This window comes from Macaca fascicularis, chromosome 13 (assembly GCF_037993035.2).
Source record: "Macaca fascicularis isolate 582-1 chromosome 13, T2T-MFA8v1.1".
Classification (NCBI taxonomy): domain Eukaryota; kingdom Metazoa; phylum Chordata; class Mammalia; order Primates; family Cercopithecidae; genus Macaca; species Macaca fascicularis.
Window position 1 is genome coordinate 3,061,655 of NC_088387.1, and position 23,171 is coordinate 3,084,825.

General features: G+C 41.4%; 2 protein-coding genes across 9 annotated transcripts in view; one reads left to right on the forward strand and one right to left on the reverse strand.

The window, feature by feature from the left end:
• Positions 1-112: 112 nt before the first annotated feature.
• On the forward strand, positions 113-15,955 carry UNC50 (unc-50 inner nuclear membrane RNA binding protein). 4 transcript variants are annotated; one of them, XM_045368784.3, is made up of 7 exons: positions 113-213; positions 1,238-1,521; positions 2,257-2,377; positions 10,904-10,981; positions 13,670-13,809; positions 13,895-13,996; positions 14,356-15,955. In XM_045368784.3, exons 2-7 carry the CDS (start codon positions 1,242-1,244, stop codon positions 14,379-14,381), a joined length of 747 nt encoding a protein of 248 aa, XP_045224719.2. In that variant the 5' UTR covers positions 113-213; positions 1,238-1,241; the 3' UTR covers positions 14,382-15,955. The 4 variants fall into 4 exon arrangements, with proteins under 4 accessions (XP_045224719.2, XP_045224718.2, XP_073867151.1 ...); XM_045368783.2 differs by having other exon boundaries at positions 15,615-15,955; XM_074011050.1 differs by lacking the exon at positions 10,904-10,981.
• Positions 15,956-16,575: 620 nt separating this feature from the next.
• Positions 16,576-23,171, reverse strand: part of MGAT4A (alpha-1,3-mannosyl-glycoprotein 4-beta-N-acetylglucosaminyltransferase A) — a 129,010-nt gene continuing 122,414 nt past the window's right edge. For 4 of the 5 annotated variants that reach the window (XM_074011048.1, XM_005575053.5, XM_074011047.1 and 1 more), the window contains one exon: positions 21,807-23,042. In XM_074011048.1, coding sequence (XP_073867149.1) covers positions 23,016-23,042 — 27 coding nt within the window. In that variant the 3' untranslated portion in view covers positions 21,807-23,015. Of the gene's footprint in view, positions 23,043-23,171 lie in introns of all 5 variants that reach the window. The other variant, XM_045368782.3, reaches the window with a different exon arrangement.

Below are 23,171 nucleotides of genomic sequence, written 5' to 3' on the forward strand. Positions count from 1 at the left end.
AATAACTTCCGGCGGGCCGCGGCTGTCGGGCCGAGGACTACAGGGCCGAGAGGTGGCGCGTGCGCGACGGAAGTGGGTGCGCGTGACGGGGCGCGCCGGAAGCGCCGGCTACGTTGCGGGAAGGGAAGCCCGCCCTGTGGCGGCTGGGCTCGGCTGCTGGGAGGAGGTGGTGAGCTGGTTCGGACGCGGTTCGAGGCTGTAGCAGGATTCCAGGTGAGGCCTGAGGACCGCTCTGTCCTCCCGCAGCCCGGGTTCGCGCCGGGGGCCATTTAATCCCGACAGCTTGCGACCTGATATCACTGCGGCCTGACAGTGACCATGTCGGCGTCCGGCCCCGCGGCCGGCGATAGAGTTGCGGATAAAATGAAAGGACGCCCAGTTACCTTTGCATCATAGATAAAGAGCATTTAGTATTAGCATGTCCGAAATGTTGCGTGGGATGTAGGCGTACTAAAACCTTATTCGTGGCCTGTCTGAACTCCACACGGAGCTGGGCATTCTGTTTTTATTTGCTAAACCTGGCGGCCGTATCCGCGGCCCCGGGCAGGGAGGGAGCAGCTGGGCCCGGTCAGGCGCTGCCGGCGTCCCGGGGGCCTGCGAAGTGCAGGGGAGACGGGCAGCCGGGCAGTGGCCGGCGCTCCCCGGAGCTCGGACCGGTTGGACTGGACTCCGACGCTACCGCTCCCTCTGGTGACCTATTCCGGATGTAAAACACTAGGGATCGGAGTTTTGCTTGGTTTTTAATCTCATTCTAGTGACCGAGGAGCTTGCTGGCAGTGCGCTGATGGATCTATGTGAATAGGCCATTTGTTTTACCTTTTCGGTAACACTGTTCTAACCGGCTGAAACATTGCTTTCTTAGTTATTTTCTTAAAAGCTTGGTGGTTAAGAGCACGGAATTTCGAGTCAGATTTGGAATCTTGGCTCTATCACTCTTCTTGGAGTCATGGGGCTGTCACATCATCCCCGTCTCTGTGATGGTAGCTGCCCCTGGATATGTGTTATTAAGTGATTGAGAAGGGTGAGCTGTTGCCCTTGCCTGAGGTTGCAGGCTGCGGTTCCCAAGCCCCAAGCCCCGCCTCAGAACCAACTGCATTTGCTTTTGACTCCTGGCCTTTCTCTAGGGTTGGGAAGAACATGGAAAGTGACCTCCCTGCCAAGTAACTCAGAAGAGGGGTGCCCGTAGCCAAAAGTTTCTTCAGCATACGTGTAAAAGAAATGTTTTTCTTCCATCTAGGAAGATGTTACCGAGTACTTCAGTGAATTCCTCAGTGCAGGGGAACGGAGTCTTGAATTCCAGGGATGCAGCAAGACACACAGCCGGAGCGAAACGCTACAAATATCTGAGAAGGCTTTTCCGCTTTCGGCAGATGGACTTTGAATTTGCTGCCTGGCAGATGCTCTACCTGTTCACATCCCCACAGAGAGTTTACAGAAATTTTCATTATCGAAAACAGACGAAGGACCAGTGGGCCAGAGATGACCCTGCTTTCTTGGTCCTGTTAAGTGTCTGGCTCTGTGGTAAGTGTGTGTGTCTGAGACAGAATTGAACGCTTAGCGTTTCTGATTAGACTTTTTATTTGTTATAAATGTGTTGTGGGTCAGAATCTGGAAATATTGGAAACTATTTCTCCTTTTTACTGAAGCCTCAAAAATCTCACAGGAAAGAAAGTCGTAGTCTTGGTTCTACAGGTCCCAAGCAGATACCAGAGTAAACTGTTACCCTAGGACATTGAAAAGCAGGGGACGAAATTCACTCCATATCTTTTCAACTACTGTGAACCAGTATGCAGCTGACTGTGAAAAGGAATATGAAACTGGAAATTGCATTTCAGTCAGGCAAATCCAGAGTGAGAATTGTAAAAGTATTGATGTGAACCTGAGAAACTGAAGTTCTCCAATTCCATAATGCAAGGGTCTCATTTACCTGTAGGGTGTTGAGGTGGGTAAGATATTGAAGTTTACAGGGTGTTTTGCACCTTAACTGGACTTAAGGTATGTTAGTGCCTTCTCTAGACTGGCGTTCTAAATACTGAGGCCACCGTGGTGAATCAGCCTGGCAGGGGCCCACCTCAGGAAACTTCCAACTCTCTCAGTGGCCACGCTTTGTTCCAAGGTGGTGTTCACACATCTTGGGAGTTTTGTGTACAGACCTGTCTCTCCCACTAGCCTGGGCATCTGGAGGGCAAGGGATGTGTTCTGTATTTCCAGAACCTAGCCGAGTCCCTAAATGAATCTTGTGAATCTTTCTTTCAGTGTCCACTATAGGATTTGGCTTTGTGCTGGACATGGGATTCTTTGAGACAATAAAGCTTCTCCTTTGGGTTGTATTCATAGATTGTGTAGGCGTTGGTCTTCTGATAGCAACTTTAATGTGGTAAGTACCATAACTTTGGTTTTTCAGATACTGTTGTAGCATCTCCATTTGTTTGCTTCAGAGCTACAATGGCAGCAGATGGAAATTGAAACCAAGGTAGAGTCACTGAATGATCGATTTTGACTGCCAAGATTATTACAATTTGCCCTCCTGTGTTGCCACCTAGATCAGAAAATAAAGACTGGTTTATATTGTCAAATATAGCAAATAATTGAAATAATTATGTTTTGAACCCAAAATATCTGAGATAGGTCTCAATTTAGAAAGTTTAGTTTGCCAAGTTTAAGGACACGCCGGTGACACAGCCTCAGGAGGTCCTGAGGACATGTGCCCAAGGTGGTCGGGGCACAGCTTGCTCTTACACATTTTAAGGAGACTTGAGATATCAGTCACCATGTGTAAGAAGTACATTGTTAGCCGGGCACGGTGGCTCAAGCCTGTAATCCCAGCACTTTGGGAGGCCGAGACGGGCGAATCACGAGGTCAGGAGATCGAAACCATCCTGGCTAACACAGTGAAACCCCGTCTCTACTAAAAAATACAAAAAACTAGCCGGGCGAGGTGGCAGGCGCCTGTAGTCCCAGCTACTCGGGAGGCTGAGGCAGGAGAATGGCGTAAACCCGGGAGGCGGAGCTTGCAGTGAGCTGAGATCCGGCCACTGCACTCCAGCCTGGAGGACAGAGCCAGACTCCGTCTCGAAGAAAAAAAAATGAAAGTGGGGAAAGCAGGTTATAGTTAGATCAGAGACAAATGGTTGCATGCTTTTGAGTCTTTGATCAGCCTTTCACTGAACACACAACTTACTTGTGAGAGGCAAGTACAGGAATAGTCATTTATGCCTTAGTCTGGCTCAGTGAGTCTGCATTTTTAGATGAACAATGGGGCAGAGGAAGCAATCAGATAAACACTTGTCTCGGGTGAGCAGAAGGAGGACTTTCTGTCCCACACCTGTAAAGATAAGCTATCTTAGGAATAAAATAGGAGGCAAGTTTGCCTGACACGGTTCCCAGCTTGACTTTTCCCTTTGGCTTAGTGATTTTGGGGTCCCGAGATTTATTTTTCACATACTAACAAAATCCCTGGTTTTGCAAAAATGTTACAGATTGAGCCAGTTCTGCTTAAGTTGTCTGGATGATAGCATGGTTTTCTGCATTTGTCAGGAGGGACCAGTTCTTGATATTCATTGCGTTTAAATCCATTTCGATCTAAAGGGTTATTTTGTGGAATCTTACTTTGAATCTTTGCATTAAATGAAGTATACTTGAAAAAGAAGGATTTTTTTTTAAACTTCTCATGCCTTCCTACTGAGAATAAAACTCTCTAACCCTCACCCCCCTCTGTCTCTCTGTCACACACACACACACACACACACACACACACACACACACACACAGGCTTTGTCAAAAGGGTTCTCAGTCTGACTTTGGTTGATTTAACAACAGCAGTGTACTGAGGACAAATCTGGTGTTTAAATCCTTCTGTGTGGTTGGCATGCTGGATGAAGGGCAGGGGATGTGGCCAGTGATCTCAGTGGAGGACCAGTGGTTGAGTGGGCGTGGTGGTCATTGTAGTGAACATTTCAGTTACAGAGAGACCTGGGTCCAAATGCCAACTTAGTTATCTGTGAAACCCCCCTTTTTTTTTCTTTATTATTATATTTTAAGTTCTAGGGTACATGTGCGTAACGTGCAGGTTTGTTACATATGTATACTTGTGCCATGTTGGCGTGCTGCACCCATCAACTCGTCAGCACCCATCAACTCGTCATTTACATCAGGTATAACTCCCAATGCAATCCCTCCCCCCTCCCCCCTCCCCATGATAGGCCCTGGTGTGTGATGTTCCCCTTCCCGAGTCCAAGTGATCTCATTGTTCAGTTCCCACCTATGAGTGAGAACATGCGGTGTTTGGTTTTCTGTTCTTGCGATAGTTTGCTGAGAATGATGGTTTCCAGCTGCATCCATGTCCCTACAAAGGACACAAACTCATCCTTTTTTATGGCTGCATAGTATTCCATGGTGTATATGTGCCACATTTTCTTAATCCAGTCTGTCACTGATGGACATTTGGGTTGATTCCAAGTCTTTGCTATTGTGAATAGTGCCGCAGTAAACATACGTGTGCATGTGTCTTTATAGCAGCATGATTTATAATCCTTTGGGTATATACCCAGTAATGGGATGGCTGGGTCATATGGTACTTCTAGTTCTAGATCCTTGAGGAATTGCCATACCGTTTTCCATAATGGTTGAACTAGTTTACAATCCCACCAACAGTGTAAAAGTGTTCCTATTTCTCCACATCCTCTCCAGCACCTGTTGTTTCCTGACTTTTTAATGATTGCCATTCTAACTGGTGTGAGATGGTATCTCATTGTGGTTTTGATTTGCATTTCTCTGATGGCCAGTGATGATGAGCATTTTTTCGTGTGTCTGTTGGCTGTATGAATGTCTTCTTTTGAGAACTGTCTGTTCATATCCTTTGCCCACTTTTTGATGGGGTTGTTTGTTTTTTTCTTGTAAATTTGTTTGAGTTCTTTGTAGGTTCTGGATATTAGCCCTTTGTCAGATGAGTAGATTGCAAAAATTTTCTCCCATTCTGTAGGTTGCCTGTTCACTCTGATGGTAGTTTCTTTTGCTGTGCAGAAGCTCTTTAGTTTAATTAGATCCCATTTGTCAATTTTGGCTTTTGTTGCCGTTGCTTTTGGTGTTTTAGATATGAAGTCCTTGCCCATGCCTATGTCCTGAATGGTATTACTTAGGTTTTCTTCTAGGGTTTTTATGGTATTAGGTCTAACATTTAAGTCTCTAATCCATCTTGAATTAATTTTCATATAAGGAGTAAGGAAAGGATCCAGTTTCAGCTTTCTACTTATGGCTAGCCAATTTTCCCAGCACCATTTATTAAATAGGGAATCCTTTCCCCATTTCTTGTTTTTCTCAGGTTTGTCAAAGATCAGATGGCTGTAGATGTGTGGTATTATTTCTGAGGACTCTGTTCTGTTCCATTGGTCTATATCTCTGTTTTGGTACCAGTACCATGCTGTTTTGGTTACTGTAGCCTTGTAGTATAGTTTGAAGTCAGGTAACGTGATGCCTCCAGCTTTGTTCTTTTGACTTAGGATTGTCTTGGCGATGCGGGCTCTTTTTTGGTTCCATATGAACTTTAAAGCAGTTTTTTCCAATTCTGTGAAGAAACTCATTGGTAGCTTGATGGGGATGGCATTGAATCTATAAATTACTTTGGGCAGTATGGCCATTTTCACGATACTGATTCTTCCTATCCATGAGCATGGTCTGTTCTTCCATTTGTTTGTGTCCTCTTTTATTTCACTGAGCAGTGGTTTGTAATTCTCCTTGAAGAGGTCCTTTACATCCCTTGTAAGTTGTATTCCTAGGTATTTGATTCTCTTTGAAGCAATTGTGAATGGAAGTTCATTCATGATTTGGCTCTCTGTTTGTCTGTTACTGGTGTATAAGAATGCTTGTGATTTTTGCACATTAATTTTGTATCCTGAGACTTTGCTGAAGTTTCTTATCAGCTTAAGGAGATTTTGGGCTGAGACAATGGGGTTTTCTAAATATACAATCATGTCATCTGCAAACGGGGACAATTTGACTTCTTCTTTTCCTAACTGAATACCCTTTATTTCTTTCTCTTGCCTGATTGCCCTAGCCAGAACTTCCAACACTATGTTGAATAGGAGTGGTGAGAGAGGGCATCCCTGTCTTGTGCCAGTTTTCAAAGGGAATTTTTCCAGTTTTTGCCCATTCAGTATGATATTGGCTGTGGGTTTGTTATAAATAGCTCTTATTATTTTGAGATACGTTCCATCAATACCGAATTTATTGAGAGATTTTAGCATGAAGGGCTGTTGAATTTTGTCAAAGGCCTTTTCTGCATCTCTTGAGATAATCATGTGGTTTTTGTCTTTGGTTCTGTTTATATGCTGGATTAAGTTTATTGATTTGCGTATGTTGAACCAGCCTTGCATCCCAGGGATGAAGCCCACTTGATCATGGTGGATAAGCTTTTTGATGTGCTGCTGGATCCGGTTTGCCAGTATTTTATTGAGGATTTTTGCATCGATGTTCATCAGGGATATTGGTCTAAAATTCTCTTTTTTTGTTGTGTCTCTGCCAGGCTTTGGTATCAGGATGATGTTGGCCTCATAAAATGAGTTAGGGAGGATTCCCTCTTTTTCTGTTGATTGGAATAGTTTCAGAAGGAATGGTATCAGCTCCTCCTTGTACCTCTGGTAGAAATCAGCTGTGAATCCATCTGGTCCTGGACTTTTTTTCATTGGTAGGCTATTAATTATTACCTCAATTTCAGAGCCTGCTATTGGTCTATTCAGGAATTCCGCTTCTTCCTGGTTTAGTCTTGGGAGAGTGTAAGTGTCCAGGAAATTATCTATTTCTTCTAGATTTTCTAGTTTATTTGCGTAGAGGTGTTTATAGTATTCTCTGATGGTAGTTTGTATTTCTGTGGGGTCGGTGGTGATATCCCCTTTATCATTTTTTATTGCGTCTATTTGATTCTTCTCTCTTTTCTTCTTTATTAGTCTTGCTAGCGGTCTGTCAATTTTGTTGATCTTTTCAAAAAACCAACTCCGGGATTCATTGATTTTTTGGAGGGTTTTTTGTGTCTCTATCTCCTTCAGTTGTGCTCTGAGCTTAGTTATTTCTTGCCTTCTGCTAGCTTTTGAATGTGTTTGCTCTTGCTTCTCTAGTTCTTTTAATTGTGATGTTGGAGTGTCAATTTTAGATCTTTCCAGCTTTCTCTTGGGGGCATTTAGTGCTATAAATTTCCCTCTACACACTGCTTTAAATGTGTCCCAGAGATTCTGGTATGTTGTATCTTTGTTCTCATTGGTTTCAAAGAACATCTTTATTTCTGCCTTCATTTTGTTATGTACCCAGTAGTCATTCAGGAGCAGGTTGTTCAGTTTCCATGTAGTTGAGCGGTTTTGATTGAGTTTCTTAGTCCTGAGTTCTAGTTTGATAGCACTTTGGTCTGAGAGACAGTTTGTTATAATTTCTGTTCTTGTACATTTGCTGAGGAGTGCTTTACTTCCAATTATGTGGTCAATTTTGGAATAAGTGTGATGCGGTACTGAGTAGAATGTATATTCTGTTGATTTGGGGTGGAGAGTTCTATTGATGTCTATTAGGTCTGCTTGCTGTAGAGATGAGTTCAATTCCTGGATATCCTTGTTAACTTTCTGTCTTGTTGATCTGTCTAATGTTGACAGTGGGGTGTTGAAGTCTCCTGTTATTATTGTATGGGAGTCTAAGTCTCTTTGTAAGTCTCTAAGGACTTGCTTATGAATCTGGGAGCTCCTGTATTGGGTGCATATATATTGAGGATAGTTAGCTCTTCCTGTTGAATTGATCCCTTTACCATTATGTAATGGCCTTCTTTGTCTCTTTTGATCTTTGATGGTTTAAAGTCTGTTTTATCAGAGACTAGGATTGCAACCCCTGCTTTTTTTTGTTCTCCATTTGATTGGTAGATCTTCCTCCATCCCTTTATTTTGAGTCTGTGTATGTCTCTGCATGTGAGATGGGTCTCCTGAATACAGCAAACTGATGGGTCTTGACTCTTTATCTAGTTTGCCAGTTTGTGTCTTTTAATTGGAGGATTTAGTCCATCTACATTTAAGGTTAATATTGTTATGTGTGAACTTCATCCTGCTATTATGATATTAACTGGTTATTTTGCTCATTAGTTGATGCAGTTTCTTCCTAGCCTCAATGGTCTTTACATTTTGGCATGTTTTTGCAATGGCTGGTACTGGTTGTTCCTTTCCATGTTTAGTGCTTCCTTCAGGGTCTCTTGTAGGGCAGGCCTGGTGGTGACAACATCTCTAAGCATTTGCTTATCTGTAAAGGATTTTATTTCTCCTTCACTTATGAAACTTAGTTTGGCTGGATATGAAATTCTGGGTTGAAAATTCTTTTTTTTAAGAATGTTGAATATTGGCCCCCACTCTCTTCTGGGTGTAGAGTTTCTGCCGAGAGATCTGCTGTTAGTCTGATAGGCTTCCCTTTGTGGGTAACCCGACCTTTCTCCCTGGCTGCCCTTAACAGTTTTTCCTTCATTGCAACTTTGGTGAATCTGGCAATTATGTGTCTTGGAGTTGCTCTTCTCGAGGAGTATCTTTGTGGCATTCTCTGTATTTCCTGAATTTGAATGTTGGCCTGGCCTACTAGGTTGGGGAAGTTCTCCTGGATGATATCCTGTAGAGTGTTTTCCAACTTGGTTCCATTTTCCCCCTCACTTTCAGGCACCCCATCAGATGTAGATTTGGTCTTTTTACATAATCCCATACTTCTTGCAGGCTTTGTTCATTTCTTTTTCTTCTTTTTTCTTTAGATTTCTCTTCTCGCTTCATTTCATTCATTTGATCCTCAATCGCTGATACTCTTTCTTCCAGTTGATCGAGTCGGTTACTGAAGCTTGTGCATTTGTCATGTATTTCTCATGTCATGGTTTTCATCTCTGTCAATTCGTTTATGGCCTTCTCCGCATTAATTATTCTAGTTATCAATTCTTCTACTCTTTTTTCAAGATTTTTAGTTTCTTTGCGCTGGGTATGTAATTCCTCCTTTAGCTCTGAGAAGTTTGATGGACTGGAGCCTTCTTCTCTCATCTCGTCAAAGTCATTCTCTGTCCAGCTTTGATCCGTTGCTGGCGATGAGCTGCGTTCCTTTGCAGGGGGCGATGCGCTCTTATTTTTTGAATTTCCAACTTTTCTGCCCTGCTTTTTCCCCATCTTTGTGGTTTTATCTGCCTGTGGTCTTTGACGATGGTGACGTACTGATGGGGTTTTGGTGTGGGTGTCCTTCCTGTTTGTTAGTTTTCCTTCTAACAGTCAGGAACCTCAGCTGTAGGTCTGTTGGAGATTGCTTGAGGTCCACTCCAGACCCTGGTTGCCTGGGTATCAGCAGCAGAGGCTGCAGAAGATAGAATATTGCTGAACAGCGAGTGTACTTGTCTGATTCTTGCTTTGGAAGCTTCCTCTCAGGGTTGTACTCCACTGTGTGAGGTGTGGGGTGTTGGTCTGCCCTAGTGGGGATGTCTCCCAGTTAGGCTACTCAGGGATCAGGGACCCACTTGAGCAGGCAGTCTGTCCGTTCTCAGATCTCAGCCTCCGTGTTGGGAGATCCACTGCTCTCTTGAAAGCTGTCCGACAGAGTCGTTCGCGTCTGCAGAGGTTTCAGCTGCTTTTTGTTGTTGTTGTTGTTGTTTAGCTGTGCCCTGTCCCCAGAGGTGGAGTCTCAGTTGAAAATGCAGAAATCACCTGTCTTCTGTGTCGCTCGCCATCTGTGAAACTCTTAGTCCCAGTCTCTTTATTTTGTAAAATTGAGTTAACTATTTTGTCCAATTTTTGAGAGAATTATGTTATGAAAAGTACCTGACACATAGTTAAGTGTTCAGTATTTGGTAGTTACTAATATTTTAAGCAAAACTCTGCAACTATAACTTCTGATGATACCAGCCTTTTTTTTTTTGAGATGAAGTCTCACTCTGTCACCCAGGCTGGAGTGCAATGGTGCAATCTCAGCTCGCTGCAACCTCCACCTCCCGGGTTCAAGCAAATCTCCTGCTGCAGCTTCCCTGAGTAGCTGGGATTACAGGCACACTACCACCACACCCGGCTAATTTTTGTACTTTTAGTAGAGACGGGGTTTTGCCATGTTGGCCAGGCTGGTCTCGAACTCCTGACCTCAGGTGATCCTCCCACCTCGGCCTCCCAAAATGCTGGCATTACAGGTGTGAGCCACCACGCCTGGCCAATACCACCCTTTTACAGGCGTAGCTCAGATATGCTAGTTCCATGCCAGACTACTTCAGTAAAGCAAATATCGCAGTAAACTGAGTCACAGAGATGTGTTGGTTCCCAGTGCATATTAAAATCATATTTACACTGTACTGTAGTCTTAAGTGTACAGTAGCACTATGGCTCTATAAAGCAATGTACAGACTTTAAAATGCTTTATTGCTAGAAAATGCTGACACAGAGACGTGAAGTGAGCATATGTTGCTGGAAAAATGGCACAGGAAGACTTGCTGGACATAGTTGCCACAAACCTTCAATATGTAAAAATGAAAAAACTACTGTATCTCTGAGGTGCGGTTCAGTGCAGTGTGATAAAATGATATATGCCTGTATTTTTCTTTGTAACTTCTGACTAGTACAGCAGAACTTTTGTATATGCTAGTTAGCCAATAAATGCTGTGCACTGTTAACATAAATTCTAAAATCTGGCCTAGAATTAATACTAATGTAAGTCACATATTCATTACCAAGAAATTCATGAAAAACAAATGGTGTATTTTGAAATTTCAATAAATAAGACTTTCAAAGGAATAGTTTCATAATAAGCATTCTGCCATGAATACAGTAATTCTGGAGGCCACTGTCTTAGTCTGTTCTCAGCGCTGCTGTAAAGAAATATCTGAGACTGGGTAATTTATAAAGGAAAGAGGTTTAATTGACTCACAGTTCTGCATTGCTAGGGAGGCCTCAGGAAACTTACAATCATGGCGGAAGGCAAAGGAGAAGCAGCCACCTTCCTCACAAGGTGGCAGGATGGAGTGAGTACAAATGGGGGAAATGCCAAATGCTTATAAAACCATCGGATCTTGTGAGACTCACTGACTATCACAAGAACAGCATGGGGGAAGTTATGTCCATCTGGCCCCACCCTTGACATACGGGAATTTCGGAGATCACTGTTCAAGATGAGATTTTGGGTTGGGGACACAGCCAAACCATATCAGCCACAGAAACCAAATCAACCTGGAGATTAGCACTTTTCATGTGAGTCTGTATCATAGTTCGAATTAAATAGAAAGGGATTCAGTGTAGTTTTGAGAACCTATGTTGTGTGAGGAACTAGAAGGAGAAGTGACTGCATGTAATGATGACCATCACAGATGTATTACTGAAGCCAGCATAAGGAGGTGGTTTGTGGAGATGGGGAATAGTTGACTCCTGGCACCAGGAATTGCAAGTGCAGAGGCATAGAGGTGTAGAACAGCATGCTAGGTCTGGGAGCATAGGGTGACACCGAGTGACTGGGGAAGAGATGTGACTACAGAAATTGGCCTTAATGCCATTCAGGAAAAAAATTGGACTTTATCTCATAGACTGCATGTTTGGGTTGGGGGCAGAAGGAGGTGGGGAGGTTTGAGGCTTTGAAGTAAGGAAATAATGTCAAACTCACACTTTAGGAAAAATCTTTTCCATGGCAGTGGAGGAGGCAAAAGTTGGAGTAGTGAGTGGGCAAGGCTGGATACACTTGCAGAGGTCTGCGTAGGAGTAGAGGCGGCCCAGATAGTATGGTGGTGATGGGAATAGAGAGGAGAGATGGATTTGAGAGCTTCCTGAGATAACAAGGTATGAGGAGGATCAGGAAGGGGGAGTAGGTGGGAGGCTCCTTTGGGATGGCCTGCAAGGTTTGGCCTTGGAGGACTGAGGAAGCAGCAGGTGCAGATGAAGCAGCCCTTGATGGCCTGTTGAGTTCAGGGAACTTGTTGAAGAGTGGAAAAGGTCAGTAGACACTGAGGTTGATGACTCTAGACCTAGAGGCAAGAGTCTGGGCCATGATGAGCCTCTGACTGGCGTTAATATGGAGCTGGGAGGTGAAAACCACAGTGCCTTGGAGTGCTCTCAGAAGGCACATCTGTCTTCTAGAGGAAAGACTCTCACTGAGGCCAGAAGCTTGGAAAGTGCCCATTTGGGATAAGCAGGGGAATAGGGGCAGCAGAGAACTTCTGCTTTCATAGAGGGTGCTCTTGGGGAGTGAGCTACATGTTGAGTCCATACAATTTGAATGGCACACATTCTTGGCTAAAAAGGAAACTGTCTTGGTAAGCTCTAGTTTGTTCAGTATTGTTTTGGCATTTTCAGATAACTAAATGCAGGAACTGTTACCATTAGTATTGTACCATGTTTTTCATCTGTTTATTTTTCATTTTTATCCCCAGTGTCAGAATAGTATATTCTTAATTGTATCCTTGAGATGAAATGAAGTGATGAAATGAAGTGATACATTAAAAAGTACATTGAATTTCCAGTATATGTTTATAATACAACTTTTGTTGTTTGAAGATCTACTTTTCTATTACTTGGATATTTTACTTTTTATTCATCATTGAACTGAAAAACTAGTAGGCCATGTTGTAGAACAGTGACATACGCTTGAATAATTGTTCTTACGGCTGGATGTGTCACTCTTCCTAACTGCTTCTTACTATTTCATCCTCCTCTTAATAGGGGTCTTGGGCCTTGGGCCTGTTCATTATCCACATTTCTTTGGTGACATGATTCAGGCCCGTGGCTTTAAATATTAATATCATCTACACACTGATGAGTTTATATCTCCAGTTTGGACTTGTCCTCTAAACTCTAGACATGGTATACAACTTCTTACTCCATACTAGTTGGCATCTTCAACATAACAGGTCCAAATTCAAACTTCCGCACACTCCTTCCCACCTCAGAACCACTCCTCTCACAGCCAGCCCCACCTCAATTGAAGGCGGCTTCATCTCCATCTTCCATTTGTTCAAGGCAGAAATCTCTCAGTCATCCTTGAGTCTTTTTTTCTCATACTGCACATCCAATAATGTCGGGGGTCTACCTTCCGAGTATCATGTGTGCCACATCTTAGTACCTCCACTGCCACCAGTCCCTCTGCTCATCTCTTCCTTGCTATAGCCTTCTAACTGGCCTCTGCTTCCAGTGTTGTCTCTCGAGTGTGTTCTCAGATCAGCCACCAGGGAGGCTCTGTCAAGGCATTTAAGTCAAATAAGGCTTCTCATTTCACCAGGAATAAAAGCCAAAGATTGTAAAATGGCCACAGGCTCCATGAAACATGGAGTCAAACATGGATCCTGTGTGACCTGATGTTGGACCCAACCCTGTTTCTTCTCTGACTTCATTTCTTGCTCCTTTTCTTTCAGCACATTGGTCTTTTTACCATTCCTCAGACCTGCCAGGCACCATCACTGTCCTTGGGTCTTTACCCAAATGTTACTTTATAACCCTCATATGTAAAATTGCATCTCAGGTTTGTATTCTCCACATTTCTCTACTGCTCTCTCTCTTTCCATAGTACCATCTAACATATTTATCCATGGTCAGTCTTCCTTCCTAGGTGGAAGGTAGGGATTTTTGTCTGTTTTGTCTAGCTCCAGAATTTAGAATGTCTGCCACATAGTAAGTAAACATTTACAGAATCAATTTTATTATGAAAGAAATTTTAATTTTGCTCTTAGGTTCATCTCTAACAAGTATTTAGTGAAACGACAGAGCAGAGACTATGATGTGGAATGGGGCTATGCTTTTGATGTGCATCTCAATGCTTTTTATCCACTCCTGGTCATTTTGCATTTTATCCAGCTTTTTTTCATCAACCGTAAGTAGCAGTTACTTAGAATATTATCCAAGTCTTCACTGCATGCATTGGTGAAGGGACTCATGGTCTGCATCTCTTCTGGCAGATGTTATCCTGACAGACACATTTATTGGATATTTAGTTGGAAACACCTTATGGTTGGTTGCAGTTGGCTATTATATCTATGTCACTTTCCTGGGATACAGTGGTAAGTAATTTTTTAAAATGTTTTTGGGTGAGAACATAGGAAGAGGGGGAAAGTTGTAACAGTAATACTAAGAGCTTGCTTTTATGGAACACTTACAGGCACTGTCCTAAATATTTTATGTGCATTATCTCATTTAATCTTCATAATTACACAGGTTTACTTGTTTCTGGTTTTCAAATGAGGAAACTGAGGCACAGAGATTAAGCAGCTTACCCATGGTCATGCAGCTAGAAAATGGCCTAGCTGGTATAGAACAGATTTTATACTTTGAAGGAGCCATGTTAAACCATACTGGTTATCTCCAAATGACTTGCAGGAATCCAAGACCATTCGCTCCTCCTCTTCTCCCATGCTTTCAGGTTGTGGGTTACCAGCCGCAGGGTAGAGCGAAGAAAGGTGGGACCCAGAATCTTGTTACACAGGTCTATGAACTGAAGTTCTCTAAAGCCTTTGGAGTCATACTTCTCGCCCCCTTTTTAGTTTTCTCGATTACCGTATGGTTCTGTAGACGATCACAGAAGATCGGGCCCAGCATTTATTGTCCTCAGGACATGTTTGCAGATTTACTCTTAAATCCTGTTGTCAGTTCATTTTTCTTAGTATGAATGAGGAACATTATTTTTCATTTATGTTAAGAAATGATCTCCATTAAATAAAGCCACATAAAATCTAGAGACTGCACTGTATGTTTCTTAGCCCTTCCTTTCCTGTTACTGTGGATGGTTAGGGCCTAACTGTAAACACAGATGGCTTTGACTGTGCCTGGCTCCAGAGTTGTTCCCACCCGCATTCTCTCCCCCTTCGGCTGGTTGGCCAGGGAACACTTAACGCCTTCATTGTAATGCTTTGTTTGGGGAGTGCTTTCTCTAGTCCAGGGGAGATGTCTGTGCCATTTCTAATGAATTTTGAAAGTGTTTTGTGATGAGAACACTGCAGCACTGTGGTTTCTCTAAGTGGTTATTTGAACACTGCTCCTAACTCCTATACCACTTAGAATAGTTGGAGTACAGCTCAGTTTCTGTTTAAGACCTTCCTGTATGAGAAATACTCAGGTCAGGATGCATGGGGTAGGCCCGCCAACTAACCAGTGACCAAGAAACATCAGTATTTGGAGCCAGATTTTTATATTTGAGTTTCAGTTCTTTTCTGAAGCCTGGGCTACTAGTTGAGCTCACACCTTCTTCAAGTGAGGGTATAATGCTTTACACTGGAAAATCTCAAATAGCTAAAAGATATTTTCCTGTATCATCCATCTCTGTACTTGAAGTTGGACTCCTAGAGGCTTCTGAGGCAGTCACAAGTTTAAATTCACCACTGTTTTCATGAATATTTGTGATATTTCTCCCTGTTAACCTCTCTTGGTCCAGTGTATGTCCCACTCAGTCTCTGTGCTGAAATAATTCCTCTCCTAGGTTTCTTCCCAGCCCTAGACAAGAAGGAAACAGCACAGAGGGGTTGGGAGGAGTAGTCTAGTTCTGGGTATAAATAGCATAATCTTACTGATTCAAAAGATGCATTCCCTTCCACCCCACATGTTGAAGTAAGCTGTCTTTCAAAATGTTCATTTATTAGTCATAATTTTTTTAAAAAAATCAGTTTGGATTCCTTTCTTTTCCAGCATTGCCATTTTTGAAAAATACAGTAATTCTTCTGTATCCATTTGCACCTCTGATTCTGCTCTACGGGCTGTCCCTGGCACTGGGATGGAACTTCACCCATACTCTGTGTTCTTTCTATAAGTACAGAGTGAAATAAAAAAAAGTGAGAATATTCAATCATAACTGTGTCAACAGTATTGTGAAGTGATCATTTCTTGTAAAACTTGTAAATAAACTATCTTTGTAGATATCTTAAAGGTGTAAAGTTTGCAAATTTGAAGAAATATCAACACTGTGGTCAGGTACATTCCTTAAAACTAATTAAATGTACATTTCTGTAATAAATATTTTTTAAACTAAAGCATGTGTGTTCACTCTAATATTTGCAAACCTAAGAGCTACATGTAAAATGCTAAGGGCATGGGGAAAACATGTAAAACAACATGAATTAAGTATTTTTGAAAGAGTATCTAGTTGGAGAACAAGGGAATAATCATCCAGCCCCATCTCTCTCCTGTTGACAAAAATGCATAATCTCCATTTCTAATGAGCTGTATTTTAAATATTTAGATAAGCCACATGATCCCTTCTAACCTTCAGAATCCTCTTTAACCTGTAGTATCCCTCAAACGGGGGTCACTGTACTTCAGGCCCTAAGCATCATTAGTAGCATTTTCTACATTAAAAACTTACTAGCCCCTAAATATTTTAGATCAAAGAGGCCCAGGTAGCTACTCTTATTTTAGGAACTGTATAGTGCATATAATAAAGTGAACATCAGCATAATATTCGTCATCACTGTCTTCACAGTAAGGCTTTTTTTCCCCCTTTAAAGACTTTACAAAACCCAAATAAAGAATCCACTCTCTTTTCTAACTGAAAATGGGTAACTAGTATGTATCAGTGTTAAACAAAATTAATAATAAAATACTACTCATTAAGTTTCACCTGTTTTTATTAGAAGGAATCTTGAATTCAACATGGCTTTTTAAACTTCTTTATTTCAAATACACATGAACGGTTGTGGCACAGAAAAACAGTGATGAAAGGCACAATCAACAGGACCAGTTATTAGGTTTTCAATTATAGCAGCAAATCTGAAAATAAATAATCTTCCTTTAAAAATCCAACAAGTACCTAAAATATTACTACAGATAAGAATCATTCAGCCAATGAAGACATTTTAAGGAAAATATATACAATACATTTAAGGAAAAAAAAAAAAAATCTGGTACAACCTGGCAAGGAGATTCCTCAGGCAGCTTCTCTAAGGGATGCTTCCAGAAACATCCCCTAATGCAAAGACAACCTTTCCAAAGTGTTCTGAATGGGACACTTCAGTTTTTTCATTCCATAAATGAAACACAGTTGTTATACTATGCTGATTTCTAAATCTTTCTTAGAAAACATTACTGCCTACACTGAAATGAAAAGTATCAAATCTACTGGCAGTGCATCTTACAGTACTGTCGATAGCAGCCATTTTTAAGGCTCAGAGAATATGTCTTCAAAAGATATTTTCACCAAATTTGAGCACACACTGAGCATTTCAAATAAATAATGGAATGCTAATCAAGCAAAAGTACCAAACCCTTGGATCCAGGACAGTTTGCTAATTACTAACACAATGAAACAGCTAGGAGCAAGTGACACATAAAATAGCCTCCCTAAAGTCCAAGAGTATTAAAATATTCCCCACAACAAAAACAGTCTTCATTTAAGAACAATGTTAGCACCACTATTTTTTTTTCCACAATTTTTACTGCAACGTTAACAGTGGGAATGATACTTCGCGCAAAGTGCCTTCCCGTCAATGCTCAGTTTACTTTCTTGAATAAGGTCTTCTAAATTCTCAGCTCAGACGCACTCTGGAGTGCCAGCTTGCTCACTCCCGTCTGTTCCTTTGAAAAGGATCTAGTTAGTGCCCAAACCGGTGAAGGAGTGTTTCAGGTAAGAAGAGAGGAGTTTATATATAGGTGTTGATACAGATATGTATAACAAAATCCTCAGTTTGGTTGGGTCTTTAAAAAATATCTTTTTAGCATTGTATGATCACATGCACTAAAGAAAGTAAGCATACTAGTTATCGTAGCATATAAGATCAATAATTTAAAATGCACAACTACCAAAGTCAAAATTTTACACACTATAAATATTGCAACATAGCTTGGAAAAGTTCCTTTTCTATAAAGGGATTGGATTGGATAAAGTTCCCTTAAAACATTAAGGTATGATTATGACTCACATTTCTTAACTTTTGACAGTCTTAACCTCTCATTTTCTTTCTTTTAGTTCTACTTGTCTTGTATCAAGGCCATGGCAATACAGTAAAAAGCACAAAAATTAATGGACAAAATAAAACTTCATTAGCAATTAATGGCTTGGAAGCAGAGAGGTATTTGCAAAACATTCTCAAACTGCAAACATTTGGCTGGCCCATACAGGATTTGATCTGTTCTAGATGGTAAAAAGAGAAACTAAGTTTTGGTTAAAAAAAATTAAGTCCCTCGATAAACAGCAGATTATCTGATCTCTACAAGGCCAAGGTTGTTTTTGCTCTTAATGTTGTATCTAAAATACCACTGTTAATCATTCTTGAATTTACTTCTGACAGGCTCAGAGCAGTCTAAATCAGCATAAAGTAACACCTCTTCTAGAAATAAAAAAGATTCATTATACACTGTTTCAGTCCTATTCCTATAGTCTCATTCTAGCAGTTCCTTTACAAAACGCTACTCAGTAAGATGCTGCAACTTTGCCAACAAACGTCCAACGAAGACGAACTGAGATCTCTGGCAAGAGAACATCCCCACCGAGGTCCAGGTACATGACTTGCTACTGAAGACTTTATTCATGCATTTACCAAGAAAGATCCAGCATACTACAGGGAATCAAGTACGAAGAGTTCCTCTTTACCTCTTTTAAAATACTGTATTCATTTCCTATTCCGACATAACATATTTGCCACAAATTTAGCAGCTTAAAACACCACTGATTTATTCTCTCATAGTTCTGTAGGTCAGAAGTCCAAGCAGGCTTAACTGAGTTCTTGGCTTAGGGTCTCACAAGGCTGGACTCAAAGTGTTGGCCAGGCTTGGTCTTACCTGGAGACTGGAGATGAATGCCTTTCCAAGCCCATGAATGAGCTGAATTCAGTTCCCGTGGCTGTAGGACTGCAGTTCCCAGCTCCCTGGGCTATTAGCCAAGGCCTCTCTCAGCTCCTTAAAGCCCCGTGCATTCTTTCTCACGCAGCCCCCGACCTTAAAACAGCAATGGTGCCTGGGGTCCTGCTGCTTTGTCTCTGACTTCTGCTACCAGCCCGAGGAAACTCTCTGCTTCTAAAGGAGTCACAAGATTTGATTAGCCACCCCTAGACAGTCTTCCTTTTGCTACATAACATGATATAATCATGGATCAAACAGGTTCCACCCATGCTCAGAGGGGGAGGATATTGTACAAGGTCATTGGCAGGGGTGTCAGTAGGGGTCATTCTTAGAAATTTGCGCACCACAAATATACACTGCTATTCACTAGAACAATCTCCAAATGTGCTGTTTCCACATAACCAATCTTTTCTTTGAGGGACAGCACTGTTGGGAGACAACCTCTTTTTCATTATTATGATCGATTTTTTAAAGGCCTTCATAATTTTGCTTATAGTTTTAAAAATAACACCTTCTAATTATTTACTAGTGCAACCACTGATTTGAGAAGCTATACACTTTGTTCAAAGGTATTCAGCCATCTCCAATGCTTGAATAAATACACACATACGTATCTACAAGCCTGTGTGCTAAATAATCCTTTGTGTTCACTTTTTCCAAAGCTTTTCAATCACATTGTCTGTTCTGACTATACAGCATGGTACACAGTGTGGTACAGTGCACGATGTGGAGAATGCACGAGACTAAGATAAAGAACTTAAATCTTACATCTTAGAATTCTAGAAATGGGTCCTCGGCTTTCTCTTCTCACCCAAAATACTCATCCTCATTTGCGTTATGTTCTATTCCCATGTCTGCTTTTAACCTCATAAGGAGAATGTATTAATCGTGGTTTCTAAACTGTTCATAATGAGCACTCTGGACACAGTACTGGTCAACAGAGCTCTCTGCGGCGATGGAAAAGTTCTGCGTCCGTGGTGTCCAGTGTGGTGGCCACTAGCCCCACATGGCCACTAAATACTTGGAATGTCACTAGTGCGTGTGATGGCAGAACCGGGTAAAAAAAAAATTATTTTAACAGCCCCCATGTGTCTACTGGCTGTATGTGTTTTTAAAACTAGTCCCAACCTTTGACACTTTTTCCATTTCCTATTTTGGTAAAATGGTTCAGTGCCCTCTCAAGGCAGAGTATTTACCTTCTTCCAGTTCCAGGGACTCTTCCCCTCCCTTAATCTTCTGCCCTCACACTGCTCTTAAGGGCGACCACTACAATCTCTTGCTGGGGAAAGCATGGCTGCTTCTACTAGTTGAGTGCAGAACTGGGCAGAACGGAGGGAGTAACCAACAGTGAGAGGCCCTGAGCACCCATCACAGGAGAGGACAGATGAGCAGTATGAGCTGCAGGCTCGCCTCAGGAACCTGAAATCTGGTGAGAGAGACAACACACACCATACACACAAACTTATCCACAAACAGTCCAAAACTAGACAGCTGATTGTGTATGCAAGAGTATGGCAACATCAGCAGGGAGAGGGAGTTAAGAGAGAGAAAGTGGGCTGGGCATGGTGGCATATACCTATAATCCCAGCACTTTGGGAGGCCGAGGCAGGAGGACTGCTTGAGACTGGAGGTCGAGGCTGCAGTGAGCTATTGAGAGCACCACTGCACTCCAGCCTAGGCAACAAAGCGAGACCCTGTCTCAAAAATAATACAAAATAATAATTAAAAAAAAAAGAGAAAGGAGGGCAGCTGGAAAAACTGGTCCCACATCCAGATGCTGACTGGCCACCTGCCTTGTGCCTGGCACACCCTAGGCACTGGTAGATTCATGGGGAGGGAAGTACAACAAAGTCCTGGAATGATAGGAAAGATTTGACTAAAAGGAGTCTTGGGAACAAGAATGAGTTTCTTAGGAACAGGTAGGCTGATGCTGGGAGGGGAAACTGCATGAAAACAGGGAAAAGCGAGCCAGGCAGACTGGCTTTAAAGAAGTTGTAACAGATCACACCAGGTGCTGCACTAACTTTCTCCTCCCTAGATTTCCAGCGCATGGTCTTTCTTCATGAAACCAGAGTTGGCAACTGAGGAACCAGGGACCCAAGGGGACTCCTAAGCCCACCTGCACAGATTTTTACCTCTGGTTACTCAGTTATTTTTGCGGTCATTTAGTACGCTAAGCTGGTGGCAAAATTTTATGATGAAAGGTTATTCCTGTTTTTGAATGAAATTTGCTTGTGGGCACTGGGCCAAGGAAATTTGAGAAGAAAAAAATTCAAGAAAGTGAAAAGTAAATTTAAAACATCCTAATAAAAAAATTTCAACTGGCCTTTAACTGACATAAAAATCATTTTTGGCAACGTGATTGACTTTTCAATCAAGAAAAGTAGCTAAAAATTGTAGCAACATGGAGTGATGGAAATAATTGTACTGTATCAGTGTTTCCAAACGTTTGCACTTCCTAACACTGCACAGGAAATGAAGCTATTTGATGCAGTTGGTTCAGCACATTGGGTAACTAGATGAAGCTCCTCCAGGTTAGAGGCCGCCAGCTGGAACCTTGCCCCAACACTAGGCCCCAGCCGGCGGCCACTCTGAAAGCTCAGTGAATCCATCTCTGCCCATCTGCAACCAACCTGCAACCCACTTGTGCCACCCCAGTGTGTCCAGCAGACTGGCTGGGAACTGATGTTGATCATTCATCTTTTTTTTTTTTTTTGAAATGGAGTCTTGCTCTGTCGCCCAGGCTGGAGTGCAATGGCGCAATCTGTGCTCACTGCCAGCTCCGCCTCCCGGGTTCACGCCATTCTCCTGCCTCAGCCTCCTGAGTAGCTGGGACTACAGGCGCCCGCCACCTCGCCCGGCTAATTTTTTTTGTTTTGTATTTTTAGTAGAGACAGGGTTTCACCGTGTTAGCCAGGATGGTCTCCATCTCCTGACCTCGTGATCTGCCCCCCTCAGCCTCCCAAAGTGCTGGGATTACAGGCGTGAGCCCCCGCGCCTGGCCGACAATTCATCATTTTTTAAAAGTACTTTTATAAAGATCACTGATTGCGGAGACCGGTAATATTCTTTGTTTGTAGCAGTAATATCATTTGGAATTGCATGTTTAAGAGTAATAAATACACTCTCCTGGACACGGGACTCACTTAGCAGTTCATACTACAATAAAATCATTTTGGAAAATATACTACTACTAATATATTTCGCCAAAAACCAATATTACAATTTTTCTTTAAAATTATACCAATTATGACTCATACAATAGCAACACCTAGAAAACATTTGTCAGAACTCATAAAATGAGTGCAGATATAAAAGAATCAACAGGAGATAATGCACCTAATTCATGGATTAAAGACAAAGATTAAAAACAAAAGAAGAGTTTGTCATTTTACACATCAGAGGAAATATAATAAGTCTACAATAATCTGGGTTGAATGCATCACACTTACACATTGAAAATTTATCAGACTGACTTTCTGTGGCTATACACCATACACAGTATAGTAAAGTAACCCTCAGGAAGGACATTAGTCTTTAAAATCTTGGCTTTTAAGGAATGACAAATGTCTTTGAAAATATTTTGTTCAGTCACTGTGATTATAAAAGTACTTCAGTTAAGAAATCCATCTATAATCAATCTTAAATGGCAGTGTATTTGAAAAATGGCATTGATTTGTAATGTTTGCATTTCCAAAGAAAAATATAGAAAGAACTTAAAAAAGCAAGGTAACTGGTTTTCAAAAAAAGTATCGATTCAAAAATCTACTGCACAAAAATATGTACGTAAGTGTTTCTAATAAATTAATTCCATAACATTTTTATGTATATTTATATATTTATATATATAATCCCTGATAATCTATAAAAGAGGGTCTATAATAGTAAAATAAGTGAACCTCAAAAGTACCCCCTTCATAAAATGTATGCAACATTAGTTTTTCTCAAATTTAAGGAATGTAACAATATGTACAACTGTTATGTATTAGTATAATACCAAAATAGTACAAGTCATATTAACAGGCTGTCATAATTGAAAAATGTTTGAGTCAAGTTAAAATCGGAGGACAGCTTAGTTTCAAACGAATACAATTATTATGGGAGATTCACTTTCCAAGTGGAAATGACAATTGTCTTATCTACAGTAGATTTCACAAGAGGTAGTGTTCAAGTAGAAATAAAAAAAAAAGATACATGCTTGACTATCTTTAATTAACAAATTCACAGGAAAAAATGTGTTGGTTTCTCAGCAGATGATCACTTGGTGGCTTTTTTAATATGAATCTGAAATACAAAATCATAAAAGGTATGATAAAGCTGTTAATTCTCAATTCCAAAAAGGCCTTAAATACAAAATAAAAACATAATAAAAATGTAGTTTCTAAGCTGTTTCACTAATTTGATATATGCTTA